At 49.4% G+C, this 21,699-nt stretch overlaps 1 protein-coding gene across 1 annotated transcript in view; it reads right to left on the minus strand.

The window, feature by feature from the left end:
* Positions 1–20,232, minus strand: part of INPP5D (inositol polyphosphate-5-phosphatase D) — a 137,946-nt gene extending 117,714 nt beyond the window's left edge. The window contains exon 1 of the mRNA XM_018041075.1: positions 19,863–20,232. Within this exon, the coding sequence (XP_017896564.1) occupies positions 19,863–19,996 (134 nt within the window). The 5' untranslated portion in view covers positions 19,997–20,232. The remainder of the gene's footprint in view (positions 1–19,862) is intronic.

Raw genomic sequence — 21,699 nt, forward strand, 5'->3', positions numbered from 1 at the left:
AAATCCTTTAGTTTCTCCCTCAGTAAAAAGGGGAGAATAATAACACAGCATCAACTTTTTGTGTAAATTGAGCATTTAGACTAGTGCTCAAAACACACCAAACACCACAAGTGCTGCCATTTGCGAGCGGTGGTGGATACGTCTCTAGAAGGAGGACGGCTGGGCTAAAGGTTGCAGGCACTGCATGTTTTGATAGAGACTAACATTGCCTTCCAATGAAGTCGTCACACTGTGTCTCCTACTAACCTGTCTCTTACTAACTGACTATGAAAGTGTATATTTCCCCATACCCTGCCAACTGGGTGTTATCAGACATTTTAATCTTTTGCAAATTTGAGAGATGATGGCTGGCTTTAATTTGCCTTTCTTTATGAGCAAGGTTGAAGGTATTCTCATAAGTTTCACATATTTGTATTTCTTTTTCTGTGAATTCCTTTTCATGTCTTTGGCTCACTTTTTTTTAAATTCATCTTTTGCTTATTTATTCATGATTTTGATATATGCTACAATATATTTTTGAGTTATTTATTTTTAACACTGTATATTGATGTTTTTCTTCTTAGCTGTATAGAGGTTTTATAATTTTCTGTGGTCCATCTTACAATTTTTAATGCCTTTTGAAACAATGAATGTTAAAAGAAAGTTTTGGAGAATGTTTTGGGTGATTTCACTTCCATGTGTCTCTTCATTTCGCATCGGAAAATTTCCTCTCTTCCTCTGACCCCTTTAATTCCCGTCTTTCCCATTCCCATCCTGTCTCCAAAGCCTGAACTGACACCACAGTTGGCTTATTTCAGAGATGGCCAGGATGAAGCTCTAATTCAGCATCACCTCACCTCCCAGAGATGTCCACGAGGAAACAGGGAACCGTCCCAGACCCCCACCTCACTCCCCGCCATGCCCACCCACTGCAGCCTCAGCCCCATTTGTAGAGCCAGCCAGGCACACGCCCCAGACAGTTGGAAGACTGTTCTGGTCTTATCTTTCACAGCCTGTTCTCATGACACTTCCTCCTGTAGATATGCAAATAAGGCCAGGGCGGAGAATCGTCTCTTATTTGGCTGAGGGCAGCTAATTTACGGAAGAGGTGGAACAGGCGCCCAAACATCAGCTTGTAAACAGAAAGAAAGAACTCAGAGTCACCAGGAGGGGCACACATAAAGCTCGCCGAACAGGAAGGCCCCTCCGTGAATCGAATCGAGCGTGGCAGACAAGCCTCTGTGGCTTTTTCAAAGGTGCTCGAGAAACACTGATAAGGTTCTGTGTTACTCAGGTGGATCAGAATCAAAAGCTAGTATAGCAGAAGATGCTTTCCCCTTAGATCGTTAACATTCAGCATCTCCTATGCATGGGGGTGGGGGAGAGCACACGTCATCCCTGGGGCTGAATCAGTGGTCTTCAAGGAAAAGCGTGAGCATCACCACCACCACCACTCCCTGCCACGCACACCCCTTGGAGAGCGGTGGGTTCAAACTGGCTGCCGCTGGGGGCTCTGCAGAGAGGTGGAGGGGGCCACTCCTCAGCCTCCCACACTCACCAGCAGCTGCCCTTCACCCTGGTCCCATACACTTGACATGTACATACACATACATGTGCACACGCATAGACAGATACATAACATATTAATAAACATATGTTGTCGTTCAGCGGCTAAGTTGTCTCTGACTCTTTACGACCCTATGGACTGTAGCACGCCACGCTTCCCTGTCCTTCACTATCTCTTGGAGTTTGCTCAAATTTATGTCCATTAATGCTATTCTAACCATCGTGTCCTCTGCTGCCCCTTTCTCCTTTTGCCCTCAATCTTTTCCAGCACCAAGGTCTTTTCCAATGAGTCAGCTCTTTTCATTAGGTGGGTGCGTGCGTGCTACATTGCTTCAGTCGTGTCTGACTCTTTGCTACCCTGTGGCCTGATCCTGTCAGGCTCCTCCGTCCACAGGATTCTCCAGGCAAGAGTACTGGAGTGGGTTTCCACGTCCTCCTCCTGGGGATCTTCCCGACCCAGGGACTGAACCCAAGTCTCCTATAGCTCCTGCACTGCAGGCAGATTCTTTACTGCTGAGCCACCGGGAAAGCCCACACAAACACATTTACATCCCCAGAATCTTATATATAGAGTGTTTACAGTGAAAATTCCACAAGCAAATCACCTTTGACAATCACTGCCTTGGAACATAACCCAGACAATGTGCTCATTGGGGACCATGGATCCTATTTAGCCCTTTCTCACCTCTTGATAATGATTTAGTAACAATTTGGGGGAAGGGAGAGTTAGCTCAAATGGTAGAGCACTCACTTTGCACATGAGGGGTGCCAGGACTGATGTAGTTACAATTTAGGGCACTAACCCTGGTCTTCAGTTGCTACTTTTTCCAGGGTCTGGGCTACATTTCAGAGCAGGTGTGTTAGGAATATTCCCATTGGAGACCCAGGCTGGGATGACGCTGGGCTGGCCCAACTTCCCACATGTGGGATCACTTTATTCTCGGAGGCAGTGGCACTCACAGCGAATTTTCCATGCGACTCCCAACAGCCATTGGGTGACTACAGGTGCCTACACTGTTCTCAGCAGGAGATACTTCCCCCTGGAAAGCACTTTCAGATCATGGGTTTGGGAAGTTTAACTCAAATGTAAGAGGATAAGCAAATGGAAATAGAAAGAAATTACTTCGTGGCATTTTATTTATTCTTTCAGATTAATGTTACTATTTCTGTGTGACTATTCCTAGCCAAATAACCACTGAGAACATGCCCAGAAGCATCTTTTCCTACGGTGAGAGAGAGAGAAATCAAATTCTGAAATTCGAGAACCTCATTAGTGTCTGTCTCACTCAGCCGATCAGCTTAGCATGTTCCGGAGTTGTTTAAAAAACTCCTTTGTAACTCATTATCCTTCAATTTTAATTGCTAATTGTGTGTGTGTGTGTGTGTGTGTGTGTGTGTGTGTGTGTGTGTGTGTGTGTGTGTGTTTTCCTTGCTTGAGTGTTGCAGACATCTGGACTGAGAGAGGATGGGAGAACAAGGATTGGAAGCTCTACATTCAAAAAAGCCACTTGAGTCCAATGTAGAAATTAGAGAAAATGTGTGTAGACCCTACGAACCAAGGGTGCTCACTGTCCGCCACCCAAACCTCAAAGAATCCCAGTCAAAGAGAGTGAGGAAAAGAGGCCATCGGTTCAGAAGAGAGGAAGCAGGAGGAGGCAGCCCAGGTGGCCAGGTGAGAGGCGGGGTGAGTGTAGTTGCGGGCCTGCAGCGCGTCCTCCCCCAGCATCCTGGGAGGGGCCTTGCCTGAGACCCCCAGGAGGAAGCCCACCTATCCATGCACCACACCACCCCTGCATTACTCAACCCAGTCAGGTGGACCTCAGATCAGGGGGCTCCCTCTCCCAGCCCTGCTGATGCTTTATCTTTGGGAAGAAGAGTTGGGCAGAAACCCAACCAAGTGTCTAAAAAAATAATTGGATCCAGCTTTTTCCCGACAGTTCTTTGCTGGAAAAGAAAAATCACCAGATCTATTCAAAACAGCACCACTGAAAAGAAGAGGGTACCAATTTTCTAAGAACTCAAAGATGATGTCTCCATGTGACACAGAAGCGCTGCAAAAAGGAAAAATGAAAAAGAAAATACACTCTGGAGAAGTCTGACTTGTGAGCTCAGTAAGATTTAAGAGACAATTGCTTCTCTGAAACTGGAGAAATGCATTGTGAAAACTGAGGAACAGCAGATAAGAGAAAAAACTGGTCAGAAGTGAAAAACCCAGAGTTCTACAGCCAGCATTAAACGCTATGAGAGAGGCAGCGAACAGCAGCTTTGTGTTCTGGAGAACTTTAACAAGGAAGAAGATAAATCTGAGAAAGTCAGTCAGTACAGGAGGAGAGGGAAGATGAGAAATACAGAGGACACAGCTCTGTCCTCCAACATAAATACAGTAGAGGTTCCTGAACTCACAGCTAGCTTTCTTTTTTAAATTTTTTTAAAGTTTTCTAATATAAAAAGAAAAAGCAGAACAGGTAAGTCAATCTAAGCACATATGACTTGAAATTCAGAAAATTCAATGGACAACCCTCTTTTTTTAAAGCATTTTTTAATGTGAACTATTGTTTAAGTTTTTATTGAATTTGTGACAATGTTGTTTCTGTTTATGCTTTGGTATTTTGGCCTCAAGATATGTGGGATCTTAGCTACCCGAACAGGGATTGAACCTACATGCCCCTGCTTTGGGAGGAGAAGTCTTAACCTCTGCACTGCCAGGTAAGCCCCGGGCCAGCCGTCTGACAAACAGAAAACAACACAGATGACCCGGACATTGTCCTTGCACCCTCCCCTCTCTCCCCCGTAGACCCTCTCTCTCCTTCATCCGCCCTGTGTCCAGCAGGCTGGCTGTCGTGGGCAACGTCACCAATGTTAAGCGAATGGGAGGCGCTGGCAGGGTGAGAGGATGGTGAGATAGGGGCATCAGTCCCCCTGACTGCACCCCCGACCTGCAGCAGACCAGCAGTGGCTGAATTCCTCCACCGGAGGCCCCGATCCTCAGGACCAGCAGTGGGAATGTCTTCCCAGGGTTGCCCGCCTAGGCTACTCCACCATCCCTACGCTTGGCACCCCTTTGCTTATGCCACCTATTTCCTGTTGGGATCCTGGCCAACACAACTCATAAGCAAAACCAGTAGTGAGTAACAGAGGATAGTAACAGCAATAAAATGGGAGCCTTAAAATGACAGAAAACCATGCATAATTGTATGCCAGAAAATTTGAAAATCTCAACAAATTATTTTTTTACTAAAAAACATATATAACTTATCAGAAGTAACACAAAAACAACAAGGTCCAATTGTATAGAATAGGGAACCATAGTCAATATCCTGTGATAAACTGTAATGGAAAAGACTATGAAAAAGAATATGCATATATGTGTAACTGAATCACTTTGCTATACCACAGAAATTAACACAATGTTTAAATCAACTATACTTCAACAAGGTACATTTATAAGTAGCATGAGAAGAAATAGAAATCAAGAAAGATTCAATACCAAAAAATAAGAAATTGAATTATCTCTATAAATGTCTCTGAGGAAAAGCACCTTTGCCAATTTTTTTTTTTTGTATTTGAAAAAATCAGGTAATGATGATGCTTCATAAATGTTTCTGGGATCAAAATCATATAAAATCAATTTCACTTATGAACAAAGATGCAAAAATTTTACATGAAGTTCTGAGTGTAATAAAGTCATCATAATCAAAAACAGTTGATTCTAATCATGCAAAAAAAAAAAAAGTTCCTATTAGGAAATCTATAAAATCAAACTCTTTACCAGTTAATGAAATATGAGACACAGCATAATCGTCTCAATAGATATTAAAAAGGCATTTGATAAAAGTTAATAATCCATTCTTCAAAACTCTTCATAAAACTAGGAAGAGAGCTTCTTTTTGGACATGCCAAATAAACAAACAAAAAAAAACCCCCACAACTAGCTATTATCAACTGCTAACTACGTGCCAGATACTGTATGAAGTCCTTCCCAGGTAGTACCAAGTTTGATTCTCATAGTACTTCTGTTTGAGGTAAATATTTTCTTTTCTCCATATTCTCCACTGTAATATCTTAGAAATATCAGCCAATGCAATAAAATATGAACTCCAAATAAGGGTTACAAGTATTTGGAAAGTAGGCCACAAAATGATTATAATTCATGTATGATTTGATTCTTTACCAAAAAAATCCAAGAGTAGCAAATGAAAATAATTTTCAACAATGAGGAGTAAAGTGATAGAATAAATGTGAATTTATACAATCAGCTTCTTTGTATGTGATCAGTTACTCCAAAAGCGTAACTGCAGAAGAAAAGGTATTCACAACAGCAGCAAAGTAATAAATATCATCAGAATTAATCATACTAACAAATATGTCCAAGGAGCAGCGGCTCCGTGGGCACAGGAGGGCTGAGAGGAGCTACTCCACGTTCAAGGTCAGGAGGGGCAGCCGTGAGGAGATACCCCTCGTCCAAGGTAAGGAGCAGTGGCTGCGCTTTGCTGGAGCAGGTGTCAAGAGACACCCCACGTCCAAGGTAAGAGAAACCCAAGTAAGACGGTAGGTGTTGCAAGAGGGCATCAGAGGGCAGACACACAAACCATAATCACAGAAACCTAGCCAATCTGATCACAGGGATCACAGCTTTGTCTAGCTCAATGAAACTAAGCCATGCTGTGTGGGGCCACCCAAGACGGACGGGTCATGGTGGAGAGGTCTGACACAATGTGGTCCACTAGAGAAGGGAATGGCAAACCACTTCAGTATTCTTGCCTTGAGAACCCCATGAACAGTATGAAAAGGCAAAATGATAGGATACTGAAACAGGAACTCCCCAGGTCACTAGGTGCCCAATATGCTACTGGAGATCAGTGTAGAAATAACTCCAGAAAGAATGAAGGGATGGAGCCAAAGCAAAAACAATACCCAGTTGTGGATGGGACTGGTGATATAGAAGCAAGGTCTGATGCTGTAAAGAGCAATATTGCATAGGAACCTGGAATGTCAGGTCCATGAATCAAGGCAAATTGGAAGTGGTCAAACAGGAGATGGCAAGAGTGAACGTCAACATTCTAGGAATCAGTGAACTAAAATGGACTGGAATGGGTAAATTTAACTCAGATGACCATTATATCTACTACTGCGGGCAGGAATCCCTTAGGAGAAACGGAGTAGCCATCATGGTCAAAAAACAGTCCGAAATGCAGTACTTGAATGCAGTCTCAAAAACGACAGAATGCTCTGTTTGTTTCCAAGGCAAACCATTCAATATCATGGTAATCCAAGTCTATGCCCCAACCAGTAACGCTGAAGAAGCTGAAGTTGAACGGTTCTATGAAGACCTACAAGACCTTTTAGAACTAACACCCCAAAAAGATATCCTTTTCATTATAGGGGACTGGAATGCAAAAGTAGGAAGTCAAGAAACACTTGGAGTAACAGGCAAATTTGGCCTTGGAGTACAGAATGAAGCAGGGCAAAGGCTAATAAGAGTTTTGCCAAGAGAACACATCGGTCATAGCAAACACCCTCTTCCAACAACACAAGAGAAAACTCTACACATGGACATCACCAGATGGTCAACACCGAAATCAGATTGATTATATTCTCTGCAGCCAAAGATGGAGAAGCTCTATACAGTCAGCAAAAACAAGACCGGGAACTGACTGTGGCTCAGATCATGAACTTCTTATTGCCAAATTCAGACTTAAATTGAAGAAAGTAGGGAAAACCACTAGACCATTCAGTCAGTCAGTCAGTTCAGTCGCTCAGTCATGTCCAACTCTGCGACCCCATGAATTGCAGCATGCCAGGCCTCCCTGTCCATCACCAACTCCCGGAGTTCACCCAAACTCTTGTCCATCGAGTCAGTCATGCCATCCAGCCATCTCATCCTCTGTTGTCCCCTTCTCCTCCTGCCCCCAATCCCTCCCAGCATCAGTCTTTTCCAGTGAGTCAACTCTTCACATGAGGTGGCCAAAGTATTGGAGTTTCAGCTTTAGCATCAGTCCTTCCAAACAACACCCAGGACTGATCTCCTTTAGAATGGACTGATTGGATCTCCTTGCAGTCCAAGGGATTCTCAAGAGTCTTCTCCAGCACCACAGTTCCAAAGCATCAATTCTTTGACCTAAATCAAATCCCTTATGAGTATACAGTAGAAGTGAGAAATAGATTTAAGGGACTAGATCTGATAGATAGAGAGCCTGATGAACTATGGATGGAGGTTCATGACATTGTACAGGAGACAGGGATCAAGACCATCCCCAAGAAAAAGAAATGCAAAATGGCTGTCTGAGGGGGGCCTTACAAATAGCTGTGAAAAGAAGAGAAGTGAAAAGCAAAGGAGAAAAGGAAAGATATAAGCATCTGAATGCAGAGTTCCAAAGAATAGCAAGAAGAGATAAGAAAGCCTTCCTCAGCAATCAGTGCAAAGAAATAGAGGAAAACAACAGAATGGGAAAGACTACAGATCTCTTCAAGAAAATTAGAGATACCAAGGGAACATTTCATGCAAAGATGGGTTCAATAAAGGACAGAAATGGTATGAACCTAACAGAAGCAGAAGATATTAAGAAGAGGTGGCAAGAATACACAGAAGAACTGTACAAAAAAGATCTTCACGACCCAGACAATCATGATGGTGTGACCACTCACCTAGAGCCAGACATCCTGGAATGTGAAGTCAAGTGGGCCTTAGAAAGCATCACTACGAACAAAGCTAGTGGAGGTGACAGAATCCCTGTTGAGCGATTTCAAATCCTAAAAGATGATGCTGTGAAAGTGCTGCACTCAATCTGCCAGCAAATTTGGAAAACTCAGCAGTTTTCATTCCAATCCCAAAGAAAGGAAATGCCAAAGAATGCTCAACCTACCACACAATTGCACTCATCTCACCTTCTAGTAAAGTAATGCTCAGAATTCTCCAAGCCAGACTTCAGCAATATGTGAACCGTGAACTTCCTGATGTTCAAGCTGGTTTTAGAAAAGGCAGAGGAACCAGAGATCAAATTGCCAACATCTGCTGGATCATGGAAAAAGCAAAAGAGTTCCAGAAAAACATCTATTTCTGCTTTATTGACTATGCCAAAGACTTTGACTGTGTGGATCACAATAAACTGAGGAAAATTCTGAAAGAGATGGGAGTACCAGACCACCTGACCTGCCTCTTGAGAAATCTGTATGCAGGTCAGGAAGCAACAGTTAGAACTGGACATGGAGCAACAGACTGGTTCCAAATAGGAAAAGGAGTACGTCAAGGCTGTATAGTGTCACCCTGCTTATTTAATTTCTATGCAGAGTACATCATGAGAAACGCTGGGCTGGAAGAAACACAAGCTGGAATCAAGACTGCCGGGAGAAATATCAATAACCTCAGATGTGAAGATGACACCACCATTATGGCAGAAAGTGAAGAGGAACTCAAAAGCCTCTTGATGAAAGTGAAAGAGGAGAGTGAAAAAGTTGGCTTAAAGCTCAACATTCGGAAAACGAAGATCATGGCATCTGGTCCCATCACTTCATGGGAAATAGATGGGGAAACAGTGTCAGACTTTATTTTTCTGGACTCCAAAATCACTGCAGATGGTGATTGCAGCCACGAAATTAAAAGACACTTCCTCCTTGGAAGAAAAGTTATGACCAACCTAGATAGCATATTAAAAAGCAGAGACGTTACTTTGCCAACAAAGGTCTGTCTAGTCAAGGCTACGGTTTTTCCATTGGTCATGTATGGATGTGAGAGTTGGACTGTGAAGAAAGCTGAGCACCGAAGAATTGATGCTTTTGAACTGTGGTGTTGCAGAAGACTCTTGAGAGTCCCGTGGACTGCAAGGAGATCCAACCAGTCCATTCTAAGGGAGATCAGCCCTGGGTGTTCTTTGGAAGGACTGATGCTAAAGCTGAAGCTCCAGTACTTTGGCCAGCTCATGCGAAGAGTTGACTCATTGGAAAAGACTCTGATGCTGGGAGGGATTGGGGGCAGGAGGAGAAGGGGACAACAGAGGATGAGATGGCTGGATGGCATCACTGACTTGATGGACGTGAATCTGAGTGAACTCCGGGAGTTGGTGATGGACAGGGAGGCCTGGCGTGCTGTGATTCATAGGGTCACAAAGAGTCGGACACGACTGAGCAACTGAACTGAACTGAACAAATATGTAGGACCTGTGAAGAAAATTACCAAAGTTAAAAATAATAGTAATAGCTGTATTTATTATTAAGACTGAAAAATACTAAAATGTCCATTTGTACAAGTTGTGTTATGGATTTCATGAAATTACAATCAAAGTGCCAACAGCGGACTTCCGTGGTGGACCAGGGAAGCGGTTAGGACTCCGTCTGCCAATGCAGGGCACATGAGTTCGATCCCTGGGTTGGGAAGATTCCGCATGTCATGGGGCAACTAAGCGGCAACTACTGGGCTCACATGCCCTAGAACCCACACTCCTCAACAAGTGAAGGCAGTGAGAAGTCCGCACACCGCAGCTAGAGAGTACCCCCACTCACTGCAGCTAGAGAAAGCCCACATGCAGCAACCAAAGCTCTCTGAGCAGCCAAAAATAAATGTTTTTAAAGCCCCACTAGTATTTTTTCCAACTTGTCAAAATTATTATCTGGCTTATCTGGAAGAATACTTTAAAAGAATAGATATGCAAATCCTAAAGTAAAATAGGATCCAAAACGGTGGAAAGGCATTCAGTGTGAACTTGGTGTGAGAAAAGCAGACAGACACGGACTGGGCTAAACAGGCAAGAAAGAGACCTGGGAGACTTAACACACGGTAAGAGAGGCCGCGAAGAGCGAGGGGTAAGCCATTCAGTGAGAGGTTTCAAGAAAGATGGTTACTTGAGAACAATACCTGTAAATCTTTGTCTTACATCATCCATTAATTCCAGAGAGATTAAAGTGTTCAGGTAAAACAGTAACAGCAAAACAGAAAAACCGACATTTTCTCCATCTGCTTTTGCCAAATACTGTGCTAAGCATGTGATACACACTTTTCAGTCCATCCAACAGCACTACATGGGTATTCTTATCCCTGGTTTTCAGATGAGGAAACTGAGGCCCCATAGCGTTAGACAATCTACCAGAGTTTAGAAAGGCAGAGTGACCTCTTAGCCTGAGCCTATTAGCTCTAAAGGCCCTGCTCCCCCACAGGAAGCAAAAGAAACAAAATTCCTGGGTGCAGAAGGACTCTACATTGGAAAGTAAAGGGAAAAAAGTCACAAAGGAGCAAGATTGATAGACTTTACAAAAATTTACAGTTTCTGAATGTGGGGGGAGAAAGTCATAGTTTAAAAGCAACCACAGAAAAAATGTTTGCGACAAATGTGATATAAGGAATTCATGCAAAGAGATGATAACAGAAAAACGACAGTTTCAAACGAAAAAAGGCAAAGAGAATGAAGCAGACCATCCACAAGACAGAAATGATGAAAGTCAATAATCCACACAAGTTTACCACGACTGCAATCAAGCAATGCAAATCAAAATGAACGGAAATTAGCTACCTTTCACCTCGTAATTCAATATATTTTTAAAATGAAAATATTCAGTAAATGGAGGCTGGAATGAGGTGGGTGCTCTTTGGCACTGCTTACCAGAACATAAATTATAACAAGATTTCTGGAAAGCAATTTGTCATTTTCCATCAAGAGTCTTAAAAACGTTATCCTTTGATCCAGTAATTCCTCCCCTGGAAATCTATCATCAGAAATGTCACCTATTTGCACAAAGACCTTCATCACTGTCATATTTAAAATAATGAAACACTGTTAGTAAGTTGAAAGTCTGACAATAGAAGAGTATTCCATAAATTATGGTGCATCGTGTAATAGAATTTGTGCATCTATTAAATATGATATTTAGGAAGAAATGTTAACTAAATGAGAAAATGCTAATGTTGCTAGAAAATGCAGACTAAAATTACATGGTATCAGGCATATATTAATATAATATGGAGCTTATGAAACTTACAGAGGTATGTATATATCTACCTATGTATAAACACACGTATCTATCTATATAAATACATAGAAAGAGAGAATATAAATGAGAAAATACAGCAACAAATTAACAGTATTTGTGTTAGTCTCTCATCTCAGTGATTGGGTAATTATTTTCCTCCTTAACACCTTGAACTCTATATGTTTAACTTAATACTGTATTTTTTAAGGTTACTTGAAAAAACGTGCAAGAAGGGGACGATGGAGGATGAGATGGTTGGATGGTATCACCGACTCAATGGACATGAGTTTGAGCAAGCTCTGGGAGATGGTAAGGGACAGGGAGGCCTGGCGTGCTGCGGTCCATGGGGTCTCAAAGAGTCTGGCACGACTGAGCTACTGAACTGAACTGACCAAAACACTGTCCTGTTTATCAGAGGGTCTATTTCTACACTGCCCCTGACACACCGGATGCACAGCAAGACTCTCCCCTCTGGAGGGCAGGTTTCTGGTTGGCAAGGGAGGGGCTGGACCAGCTGACCCTTTGGTGTCATTTACAGTAAGTAATCGAACCCAAATAGTCTGGGTCCTGGTACTAGGAAACACACTTTTCTCAATAATGGGACAAAGGGACTGTGAAGTCAGCAGGAGAGAGAGGAGGGAGCCGGTCCAGAGAGCTGCCCGGGGGGCCTGGCCTGCGGGGCTGTGGACACTGAGGCCGCCTCATCCGCCGCTGGAGCCTTCCTGGAGCTTCCTTCCTTGGAGCCTTCGGACTCTAGATCCCTCAGTCTCTCCGTCCTGTGCTGGTGGCTAATCACTCTTAAGATGGCCTCGGCGTCTCGCCTTCCTCTTCCTTCTCCCAGCTTCATTCAGCGCTTCTTCCTGGCCCCTGAGCCCCGACCCCTCTCTCTCTCAGACCTCGCCCGCCCCACAGCCGCCGACCACGCCTGCGTCAGCCGCGTCCTCTTCCTGCCTCGGCTCTCTGAGCACTTCCTCTGAGGAGGCCGCACGGGACAGCGCAGTGTCCCCGGAGGCTCCCCGGCCTCCAGGAAGCCCCGGGAGTGACGCGCAGCCACCGCCCTCCTCTCCCCTCCCGCCGCCGCGCTCCTAGCACGCGGGCCTTCCCTCCTCTGCCTCGGAGATGTCGCTCCTCACTCGGCAGCTCGGAAAAACTCACGGCCAGGAGCCTGTCCTGCAGAGCGAAGCTAGGTCAGAGGAAGAAAGCTATAGTACGTTAATGGCGTATGGCTGGCATCTAGAAAACCAGGGCGGATGAACCTACTGACAGAGAAGAAATGGAGACGCAGGTGTGGAGACCGGGCTGGAGGCCAGGGCGTGGGGGAGGAGAGGGCAGGGCAGACTGAGAAAGGAGCAGCGCTGCGTACACCATCGTGTGCAAAACAGGTAACGGGCAGGAGGCCGCTGCACACCACAGGGAGGCCGCTGCACACCACAGGGAGGCCGCGGGGCACTCTGCACGACCTAGAGGGGCGGGGAGGGGAGGGAGGCGGCTCCCGAGGAAGGGGATATATGTGACGAATTATGACTCATTCGCGTTGCCGTACGGGTTGCACAAATATTATCCTCCAATTCAAAAAAAAAAAAAAGGAACAGCCAGGGTTCAGCGCGTGCTGACTATGTATGCTTACCGTCCACATTCTCCCGTTTTATCCTCTCAGTAATCCAGTGACAGCAACGGAAAGACACATCACCCCATTTTTCACAGGGGCGAAAGATAGGAACAGACATTTCTTCCAAGAAGGTATACAAATGGCCAAGGAGCAAAGGAGAAGAGGCTCAACAACATCCACCATTAGAGAGATGCCAACCCAAGTCACAATAAGAGGCGACCTCACACCGACTAGGACGGCCATTACCAAAACGGTAATAACCAGTGTGGGCGAGACCCTGCTGATGGGAATGAAACAGCACGGCTACTGTAGAAAAGATGGACAGTTCCACACAAAGTAAAACACAGAATGACCACGTGGCCCAGCAGTTCCACCCAAGACAGCTGAAAACACATGTGCATAAAAACTTGAACTTAAATGACCACAGCAGCATCATTCATAATAGCACAAAAGGGGAGCAACCCAAATGCCTGTCAGGTGATGAACAGCTGAATAAAATGCGACTCCTTGATAAAATGGGCTACTCTTTATCCATGAAAACGAATGACTCATACTACAACATGGATAAACCTTGGAAGCATTATGCCAGGTGAGAAGTCAGATACGAAAGGCCACATATTATATGAAATTACCCAGAACAGGCAAATGGTCAAAGACAGAAAGTAAGTCAGTCAGTAGTTGCCAAAGCTTGGGAGGGACAGAAATGGGAAGTGACTCCTAAGAGGTTCAGGTTTAGGGGAAGGGTGATGAAAATGCTCTGGTGTTAGATGATTGGATGGCATCACCGACTCGATGGACATGAGTTTGAGCAAGTTCCAGGAGTTGATGATGGACAGGGAAGCCTGGCGTGCTGCAGTCCGTGGGGTTGCAAAGAGTTGGACAGGACTGAGTGAACTGAACTGAACTGAACTGAACTGATGGTTTTACATTATGAATGCACTACACACCACTGATTCTACAGGATGTGAGTTTACTGCAATAAAAAATTAACCCAATGAGCGGGCATTTCCCCACTGAGGACGCTGGGTGGGTACCGGGAGGTTAGCATCTCACAAAGGCTAGAACTCACATGAGGCCCAGCCAACCACAGAGGGCTTGCCCCTAAGGACTTCATCACATGACCTGAATTAGCGAGGGAAGAGCCTCCATTGCTGGGGCAGGGAGGAAGGCCTAGAGCACCGCCTCTCATGGCTGGCCACACTGGGGTTCACAGTCCAGGAGATGGGACCACCCATCCAAGAAGCTCCGAAGCCTGTGCGCAGGTGACTCTCACCTGTCAGGTGGACAGGTGCTCAGTGTCTCTGGTCGTGTCCGACTCTTTGAGACCCTACAGACTGTAGCCCACCAGGCTCTGTCCATGGGATTCTCCAGGCAAGAATACTGGAGTGGGTTGCCATGCACTCCTCCAGGGGATCTTCCAGACCCAGGGATCGAACTTGGGTCGCCTGCACTGCAGGCTGATTCTTTACTGCTGAGCCGCTAGGGAAAAACAAACCAAAGCCAAGCCTCCCCTGGTTCTGGAAAAATTGCTCCAGGACACTAGGCTAGGGCACAGAGAACCTGGAGACACTCGACTATGGGTTTTACGAGTCGCTGCACAAAGAAAGTACCAGGAACCTGTTAGATGGAGAGGCCTCCCCGGGCACATCACTCCCTCTTGGTCCTGAATGCAGAAGGACTGCTCAGCATAGTGGTCCCTGGACAACTAGAGAGCAAACTGAGCAATTTCTTACACAAACCAGCTTTTAGGAGCTGCGGTCCTCTGGCTCTGACTACTGTCTGCGCCAGCATCTCTCACCCTTTGTCAATACCAGACAGGAAAAACAGTCTTTCCCTTTGCACGTGCACAAAAGTAATTCGTGAGCAGTATTTGTCGTTGTTGTTGTTGTTTGGTTGCTAAGTTGTGTCTGACTCTTTGTGACCGCATGAACTGCAGTACACCAGACTTCCCCGTCCTTCACCATCTCCTGGAGTCTGCTCAAACTCACGTCCATGGAGTCAGTGATGCCATCCAACCATCTCACCCGCTGCCGCCCCCTTCTCCTCCTGCCCTCAGTCTTTCCCAGCATCTGGGATCCGTATAAACTTTCCTAAACTTTGAAAGGGGGTTGGAGGAAGGAGGATTACATCAGACCCATTCACACCTTAGTAAATGGCTTTACACCTCTCTAAGACATTTCTGCCCACTCCCCTGCCAAGTCCCTTCTCTGTGCTCCATCACGAGGGGTCTCCCCTCCAGGCCTCCTCTGACTCTACACACACCCAGACTTGCTGGCGTCTCTCTCTTTCTCTCTCCCAGAAACAGTAAATTCAAGTTCTGGTCCTGCCGACATTAGTACTATGAACATACAGCATGTTACCTAACCTCTCTGGGTCTCAGTTTTCCGCATCTGTAAAGTGGGGATAATAGCCACACTTCCTCCAAAGGCCAGTGTGGACAGTGAGTGAGTCAGTGTGTGCAAAGAGCTTAGAACAGAATCTGACATGCTGGTTGTCTTCTGCTGTTATTTTTAGGCAGAATGCATCAGTATCCACCTTCGGTTTACAGAGCAAGGCTGCAATGGTATGGCTTGTCCAACCTCAAGGGGCCATAACTTTCTAACAAGTAGAAAGCCTTCGTGAAGGGCACTTTTGCTGACAAAATGTCCTTCTGGGGCCTCTTTGTCTTTCTGGCCGTGCTCACAAGGCTGTCAAGTCCAGGCTGCCTTGTACTGTCCCTGGGAAGGCGGCTGTAGCTTTGCCTGGGCAGCTTGTGGTCGGCCAGGTGCTGAGGGAAACCAAAACCACGTCCTTGCCACAGCAGGCCAGGCCAGGCATCGGTTTCGGAGTCACAGGTAGCACTTGTCTGCCCCTGCCCCTGGGAGGGAAGCCAGCTCTCTCCTGTGTGGTTTAGTGGAAACACCACTGGACCAGGCAGCTCCATCCTGCATAGTGGCTGATGGACCCAGAATATATAGGCTCGCTCTTGGGGGCTGGGCTGCACTTACAGAGATGGCAGTGTATCTCTGACTCCTCTGGGCCATTGTTCTGGTTCAACCCGCCCAGCCAGGGCAAGGAGAGCCTGGCCCCAACTGACCCATGACCCTGACCCTGCACGCTGATGGACCTGAATCCCCAAAGGTGTACCTCTTCCCTGCAGCAGAAAGCACCTGGCAGGTATGCTGGCCTCACGTGGAAGCGCAGTCCTGGCAGGAGAGGAAGACACAAGCTTGACAGTCTCTTAGCATCCTCCTTACAAATGGGGCCAGATGGCCCCCTCAGGGAGTCCCATGACCTCCCTAGTCTGCTGGCGGGTTCGAGTGGAGCCAGGGGAGCGTGACATAGACCACACCCAGAAGACCCACTGCCCCTCGTGATCTCAAGCCCCTTGCTGCAAGAAAGCAGAGCGGGACTCCATCCATGGAGTCAGCTGCCTGGGGTCCTTCCCTCCAGCTCTCTGCACCCTGAGATGGGCCTTGGGGTCCCCCTAAAGCAAGGTTTTCTGAGTCGTGGAGGAGGGACCTGTGTCTTCTTGCTCCACGGTAGGTGGTAGGGCTGACCTCCTGAGAGGAAGTGCAGGCTTGCTAGGCCCGGGGGCGAACATGCATACGTGGGTCACGTGGGCCACTCTCAATCGCAGCCTTGTCTGCTGGCGTTTCCCTCACCCCTTCCTTAGTTCCATTTAAATAGGCAAATCCTGTCCTCTTTCTCCAGCGAGCAGGCCACTCCCGGGGAAGCTGCCCTCAGTTCCTGGAGCTCCAAGCATCTCAGCCTAAATCAGGTGTGGGAAGCCTCCTGCCGCCCTCTTCTCTCACCTGGAGGAGCCGGGAATATGCTCGAGCCACTGGGGTCCAAGCAGGGTGCCTGAGGTCTTTTCCCATATAGATTTTTCCAGTGTAGGAGGGCCAGTCTTAGAGGCTTCCTTGCTCACTTTGGAGCAGGGTCATTAAAAGGCCTTGACACCATAGTTGGCTTACCTGGGGTCCTGCTCTCTCAGCATCTCCCAGAGAGAAGCAGAGGGTAGAGCCTGATGCCTGGGAGACTCATGCTTGTGGAATCCCACTGGGGTGCCCCTCGCTGGCCGAGGACAGGGAGGACAAGGTTTTCACCAGTCCCAGGAACAGAGAAAGCTAAGGATGAGGTGGGAGAGTGGGGGGCTGTTTTTCAGGAAGCCAAACCTCCATGATTTAAAGGACTGGCCTTTTGACTTTTTCTGTTTTGTTTTTTAAGAGCACGTTTTTCCTGCCTTTTCAGTGCCGTTAAAGGATACTTTCATGAAATGAACAGCTAAAAGGTGGCAGTTAGATATCACTTAGCTAGGTTTTCGTTTTTAAATCTCTTTAATTGGCAACATTAAAGGTGGTGGCAAAAGGAGGTCTCCCAGGGTTTTGGAAAGTTTGGCGGTTCGTGGTATCCCACATCCTACAGGGGTTCCTGCCCCTGTGGGAAGCTGACTTCCCCTCACAGAGCCAAGGGGAGAGGGGAGCCCCGGGCCTGGAGTTAGCGCCTGGCCTCATGGCTGGGCTCCCTGGGGAGGGCTGCAAGGCCTGCTGTCTGGAGCTAAAGGGGTCTTGGGGCTGGGAGACTGGCAAGAAACCCAGCCCTGGACTCAGAGGATGGTGGATGTGGGGTGGGGTGTGGGCCACGGATACCCTCCCGAGGAGGCAGACCCCGCACAGTCGCCAAGGCTCCAAGGGTAACTCAGCACCAGGGAGGGGAGGGAAGGGGACGCAAGAGAGAGGAACGGGTGCCGCACACCCTCTGGGGTCCCAGTTTGCCACCAGCCAGCCCGGCAGCGTGGGGGCTCCCCTGGCGGCCCCCACGCTTAAGAATCCGCCTGTAAAGCAGGAGACCCGGGTTCGATCCCTGGGTCAGAAAGATCCCCTGGAGAAGGGAATGGCAGCCCACTCCAGTATTCTTGCCTGGGAAATCCCAGAGGAACCTGACAGGTATATAGTCCATGGGGTCGCCAAGAGTCGGACACCACTGAGCAACTAACGCACACACACAGGGCAGGGCGGCGTGGACAGAGGCCTCAAGCTCTCTGAGGTCTGCCCACTTGCAGAGTCAGGGGCGGTGGGCCTAGAGGTTTCATGGCTTCTCCTAGCTCTGCCTCTGGCTGGCACAAGGCTCCCAGTTTGGAGTCAGAGACCCACGTTCCAATCTATAGCCTGAGCCTGACCACAGCTCCCTGGTCAAGGGGGTGCTGTGAAGGTTAGTGAGCTGGAGCCTGGAAGCTCCCACGGTCTCTGAGGGGAGGGGAGAGCTGCACGTGGGCTGAGGGGAGACAGATCAGGATGTCCCCACTGTCTCTACGCCCTGTCTCTACACAGGGGCTGTGCCTGTGGGGAAGACTGGGTCTGCTTCCCTTTCCCCCGACCCCGGGTGTGAGAACTGGGGGCTCAAGAAGCTGGCCTTGGGAGGGCGAGGCTCTGATGCAGTCAGACCTTGGGCCAAGTGGCCAGCTAAAAGCCTGGGTTAATTTCTAAACACTCCCAGTTGACCCTGGTAAACACCCTGGCTTCTCTCGCTGCCACTGGAACCCAGGCTCACACCGGCTTGACAGGTACAGGACTGGGGTGGCAGCAGCCATCTGTCTGCCTGGGTGCAGCCTCTGGGGACGGACATTGTTGACTTTGTCATTGCTCGGTTAACCTGTCTGAGCTTCAATTTCCTCATCTGCAAAAGCGGCCAACAAAAGGACCTGCACTTCAGATTTTCGCGAGGTTGAAATAGGTTGATACACAGACAAATGCTCAAACTCAACAAGCTCCAAATGCAGTCTGTGGTCCATGACCCATTTCCCCTCCTGCATGGATGGTGGTAGGGTCTGCCTGCTCGGAGGGACCCTTCCGCAAGCCCAGGGGTGCTACCTCAGCAGTGCAGGTGAACGTGCCCTTCCCCCATCATGCCCGAGGCCCCAGCGGGCATGGTTAGACCGCAGGGTGGCAGAGTGGCAGGGCCAAGGGCCTCTCTCAGACATTGGGGGAGAAGGGTGTTACAAAAAGGAACCGTCAGCAAGTGGCCGGTTCCCCAGTTTTAGGACAACTGGTGCATTCAGCAGCATCCCAGAGCTGGGGGCGGGGGGGGCAGTCGACGGTGGCCGAGAGGCCTCAAAAGACGGGGACACGGCTGAGGGCCTTGGACGGGTGAGAAGTGGCTCCTGCTGTAGGTAACATGACTTGTTCTGTTCCCAGGGCCCCAGATACAGCCTCTGATCCTCTCTTGAGCGACTCCCCATGTTCACGGCTCGCCAGACAACAGCTTCCTCCAAAGGCCCATACTCTGGCACAGGAAGGGTTCCCTCTTCCCACTTCTGTTCTTCCAGGAGGGTTTCCCAACTGGGCATCTTTGACCAACACCTGAACTGACCCAGCTGCTTTCTAACAGTCCCACCACCATGGAGCCCTGAGTTTCCGCCCGGCGCACAGGCCCTGGACAACCCCACCCCCACCCCCTTGGTCCCTGGAACCTCTAGGAAGCCCCTGGCCCTGGTGCTTGCTGGTCGCTGGGGTGTGCGGCCCAGACCCCAGGCTAGCCCTGGAGGGCTCCTGCTCTCAAAACCCCAACTCCAAGGCCAAGCTGGTCCCCCGAGGGGCCTCAGCTGGACTCACTAACAAACTTGGGAAGTGCAAGGTCGCTGGACACAGAAACAACCCCAACCCAGGGCAGGGGCCCCAACGTGCCCCGAGCCAGCTTGCCCTGTGCACAAGCGGCACCTCCATCACCTCCACTGCCAGGCCGGGCCGGGGTGGGCAGGTCGGGTACTCACAGCACACAGAGTGCGTAGGCCCGGGAGATGGACTCGCTGGCGCGCACGAGGAAGCTCCCATCCTTGCCCGTCCTGGAGAGCAGCTCCTCTGCCTTGGAGCGGGTGATGTTGCCATGGTTCCAGCAGGGGACCATGGCGGGCGCGGGTCTCCCCGGGGCCGGGCCCGGTGGCCTCACCACTGGACCGGACGCCGCGCCGACGGGGGAGCTGGGCGCTCCTGCGCTGGACCCCCGTGGGTTCCCTCTCAGTCGCCCCAGCTGCTGCTGCTGCCGCCACCGCTCACTGGCCGACTTCCTGTTTCAGGCACTCGGCAAGGGAAAGGAAGCTGAGCTGCAGAGAACTTCCTCATTGCAGAGCCCAAGTAAGACAGTCCTCCACCTCCCCCCTCACGGCCTGCTGCCCCTCCCTCTCACCACCACCCCCAACCCTGCCGTGTCCCCCACCCCTGGCTCCCTTCTTTAATGGGTCTTGGTCCCTGGCATGGCGAATATCAGCTCGAGTCCTCCTAGGGGAATCTATCAGCTCCTCTGGCGTCAGGAGGCTCAGGGCTGCCTCTGAAGGAGTGAGGCCCAAGGGTTGGCCATTCTGGGGCCCATGACCCGATGCCCCAAGTGTGGCTGCCACGCCAAGGACGTCCACCCCAGCTCTCTGCCCTACCCCTGAGCTTTCCACCTCCCTGTCCACTCCCTCTGACATGCCCACAGGTCAGAGGCTCACAGGGCCGGGCTTCTCAACTGGGGCTGAGGCCTGCCCCGCTACCCCCGCCGAGGTGGGTACCAGCTGAGCCCCCTACTCATACTGAGACACACACAGCCACCTGGGCATCTTTCAGCCCTGGGAGCTGGGAAGACCTTGGGCGACACCACCTGGGAGCTCCCCGGGGCCAGCTCTGCAACACTTTTATACCCATTGTGGGGGCCGGCGGGTATGTGGGAGCCCGTGGCAGCCCTTCTCCAGGGCAGCACATGTGCCTGACCCCTGTGGCCCAGCTTAGGGACACGCAGAGGGAGCTGGGAGGGCTCTCGGGACATGGACCTTTTGCAGGTTGACACCTCTGGAACTTTCTGGGACACTCACGCATGTCCCCCTATCCCTGGGGCAAGTTGGCCACCTGGCAAGGATGGCATTCCTTCCTGAGTCCCACATCTCAGGTAGAGTTGGAGTTGGAGGTAGAGGTGGCCAGGCATGGTTACCTTGGTCCACAGCTCAAAGTGAGGGCTGCCTTTGGGGAGGTGGGGACCACCATCCAGGATCAGCAGGCTCTGAGGGCTCTGAAGTGGGCACCATGCTTGGACCCCAGACGGGGAGCCCTCAGTGCTTGGGTCAGTGCCCCAGGGTGAAGGGGCAGGTGCCGACCTATTGCACAGGACCCCCGGTCCTGTCTCAGCCCTCAGCCAGCCCCGTGACATAACAGAAGCCGCATCCAGGCACCAGGGCCAGGCAAGCCCCAACTCGAATCGGGTCCTCTGCATCCAAGGTGCAGGAGCTGGTCAGTTCCTTCTCCCTCTTGGTCTCGGTTTCCTGTTCTCCACCTGAAGGAGAGCAGCCCCAGAGGAGCTCACGTGTGCCGGGAGCCCCCAGTGCCTGCCACCCGCAACAGCTGATTCTGAAAAGCAAAGCTAAGGGCTCTGATTCCTGAATTCTGGACCTGGGCTCCGCCTCCCGTCTGAGGGAAGAGGGGAGGGGCGGGGGGCGGGGAGGAGATGGTCAACTCAGGCCTGAGGCGGGGGAAATTGGGCCCATTAAAGGGGCCCCAGAAGGTAGGCTGCTACCCCTGTGGGGTCATCTCCGGGGTCCTCTCCAGCATGGGCATGGTCAAGGCGTGGCCGTGCTCTGG

Source organism: Capra hircus, chromosome 3 (assembly GCF_001704415.2).
Source record: "Capra hircus breed San Clemente chromosome 3, ASM170441v1, whole genome shotgun sequence".
In the NCBI taxonomy this organism is placed as follows: domain Eukaryota; kingdom Metazoa; phylum Chordata; class Mammalia; order Artiodactyla; family Bovidae; genus Capra; species Capra hircus.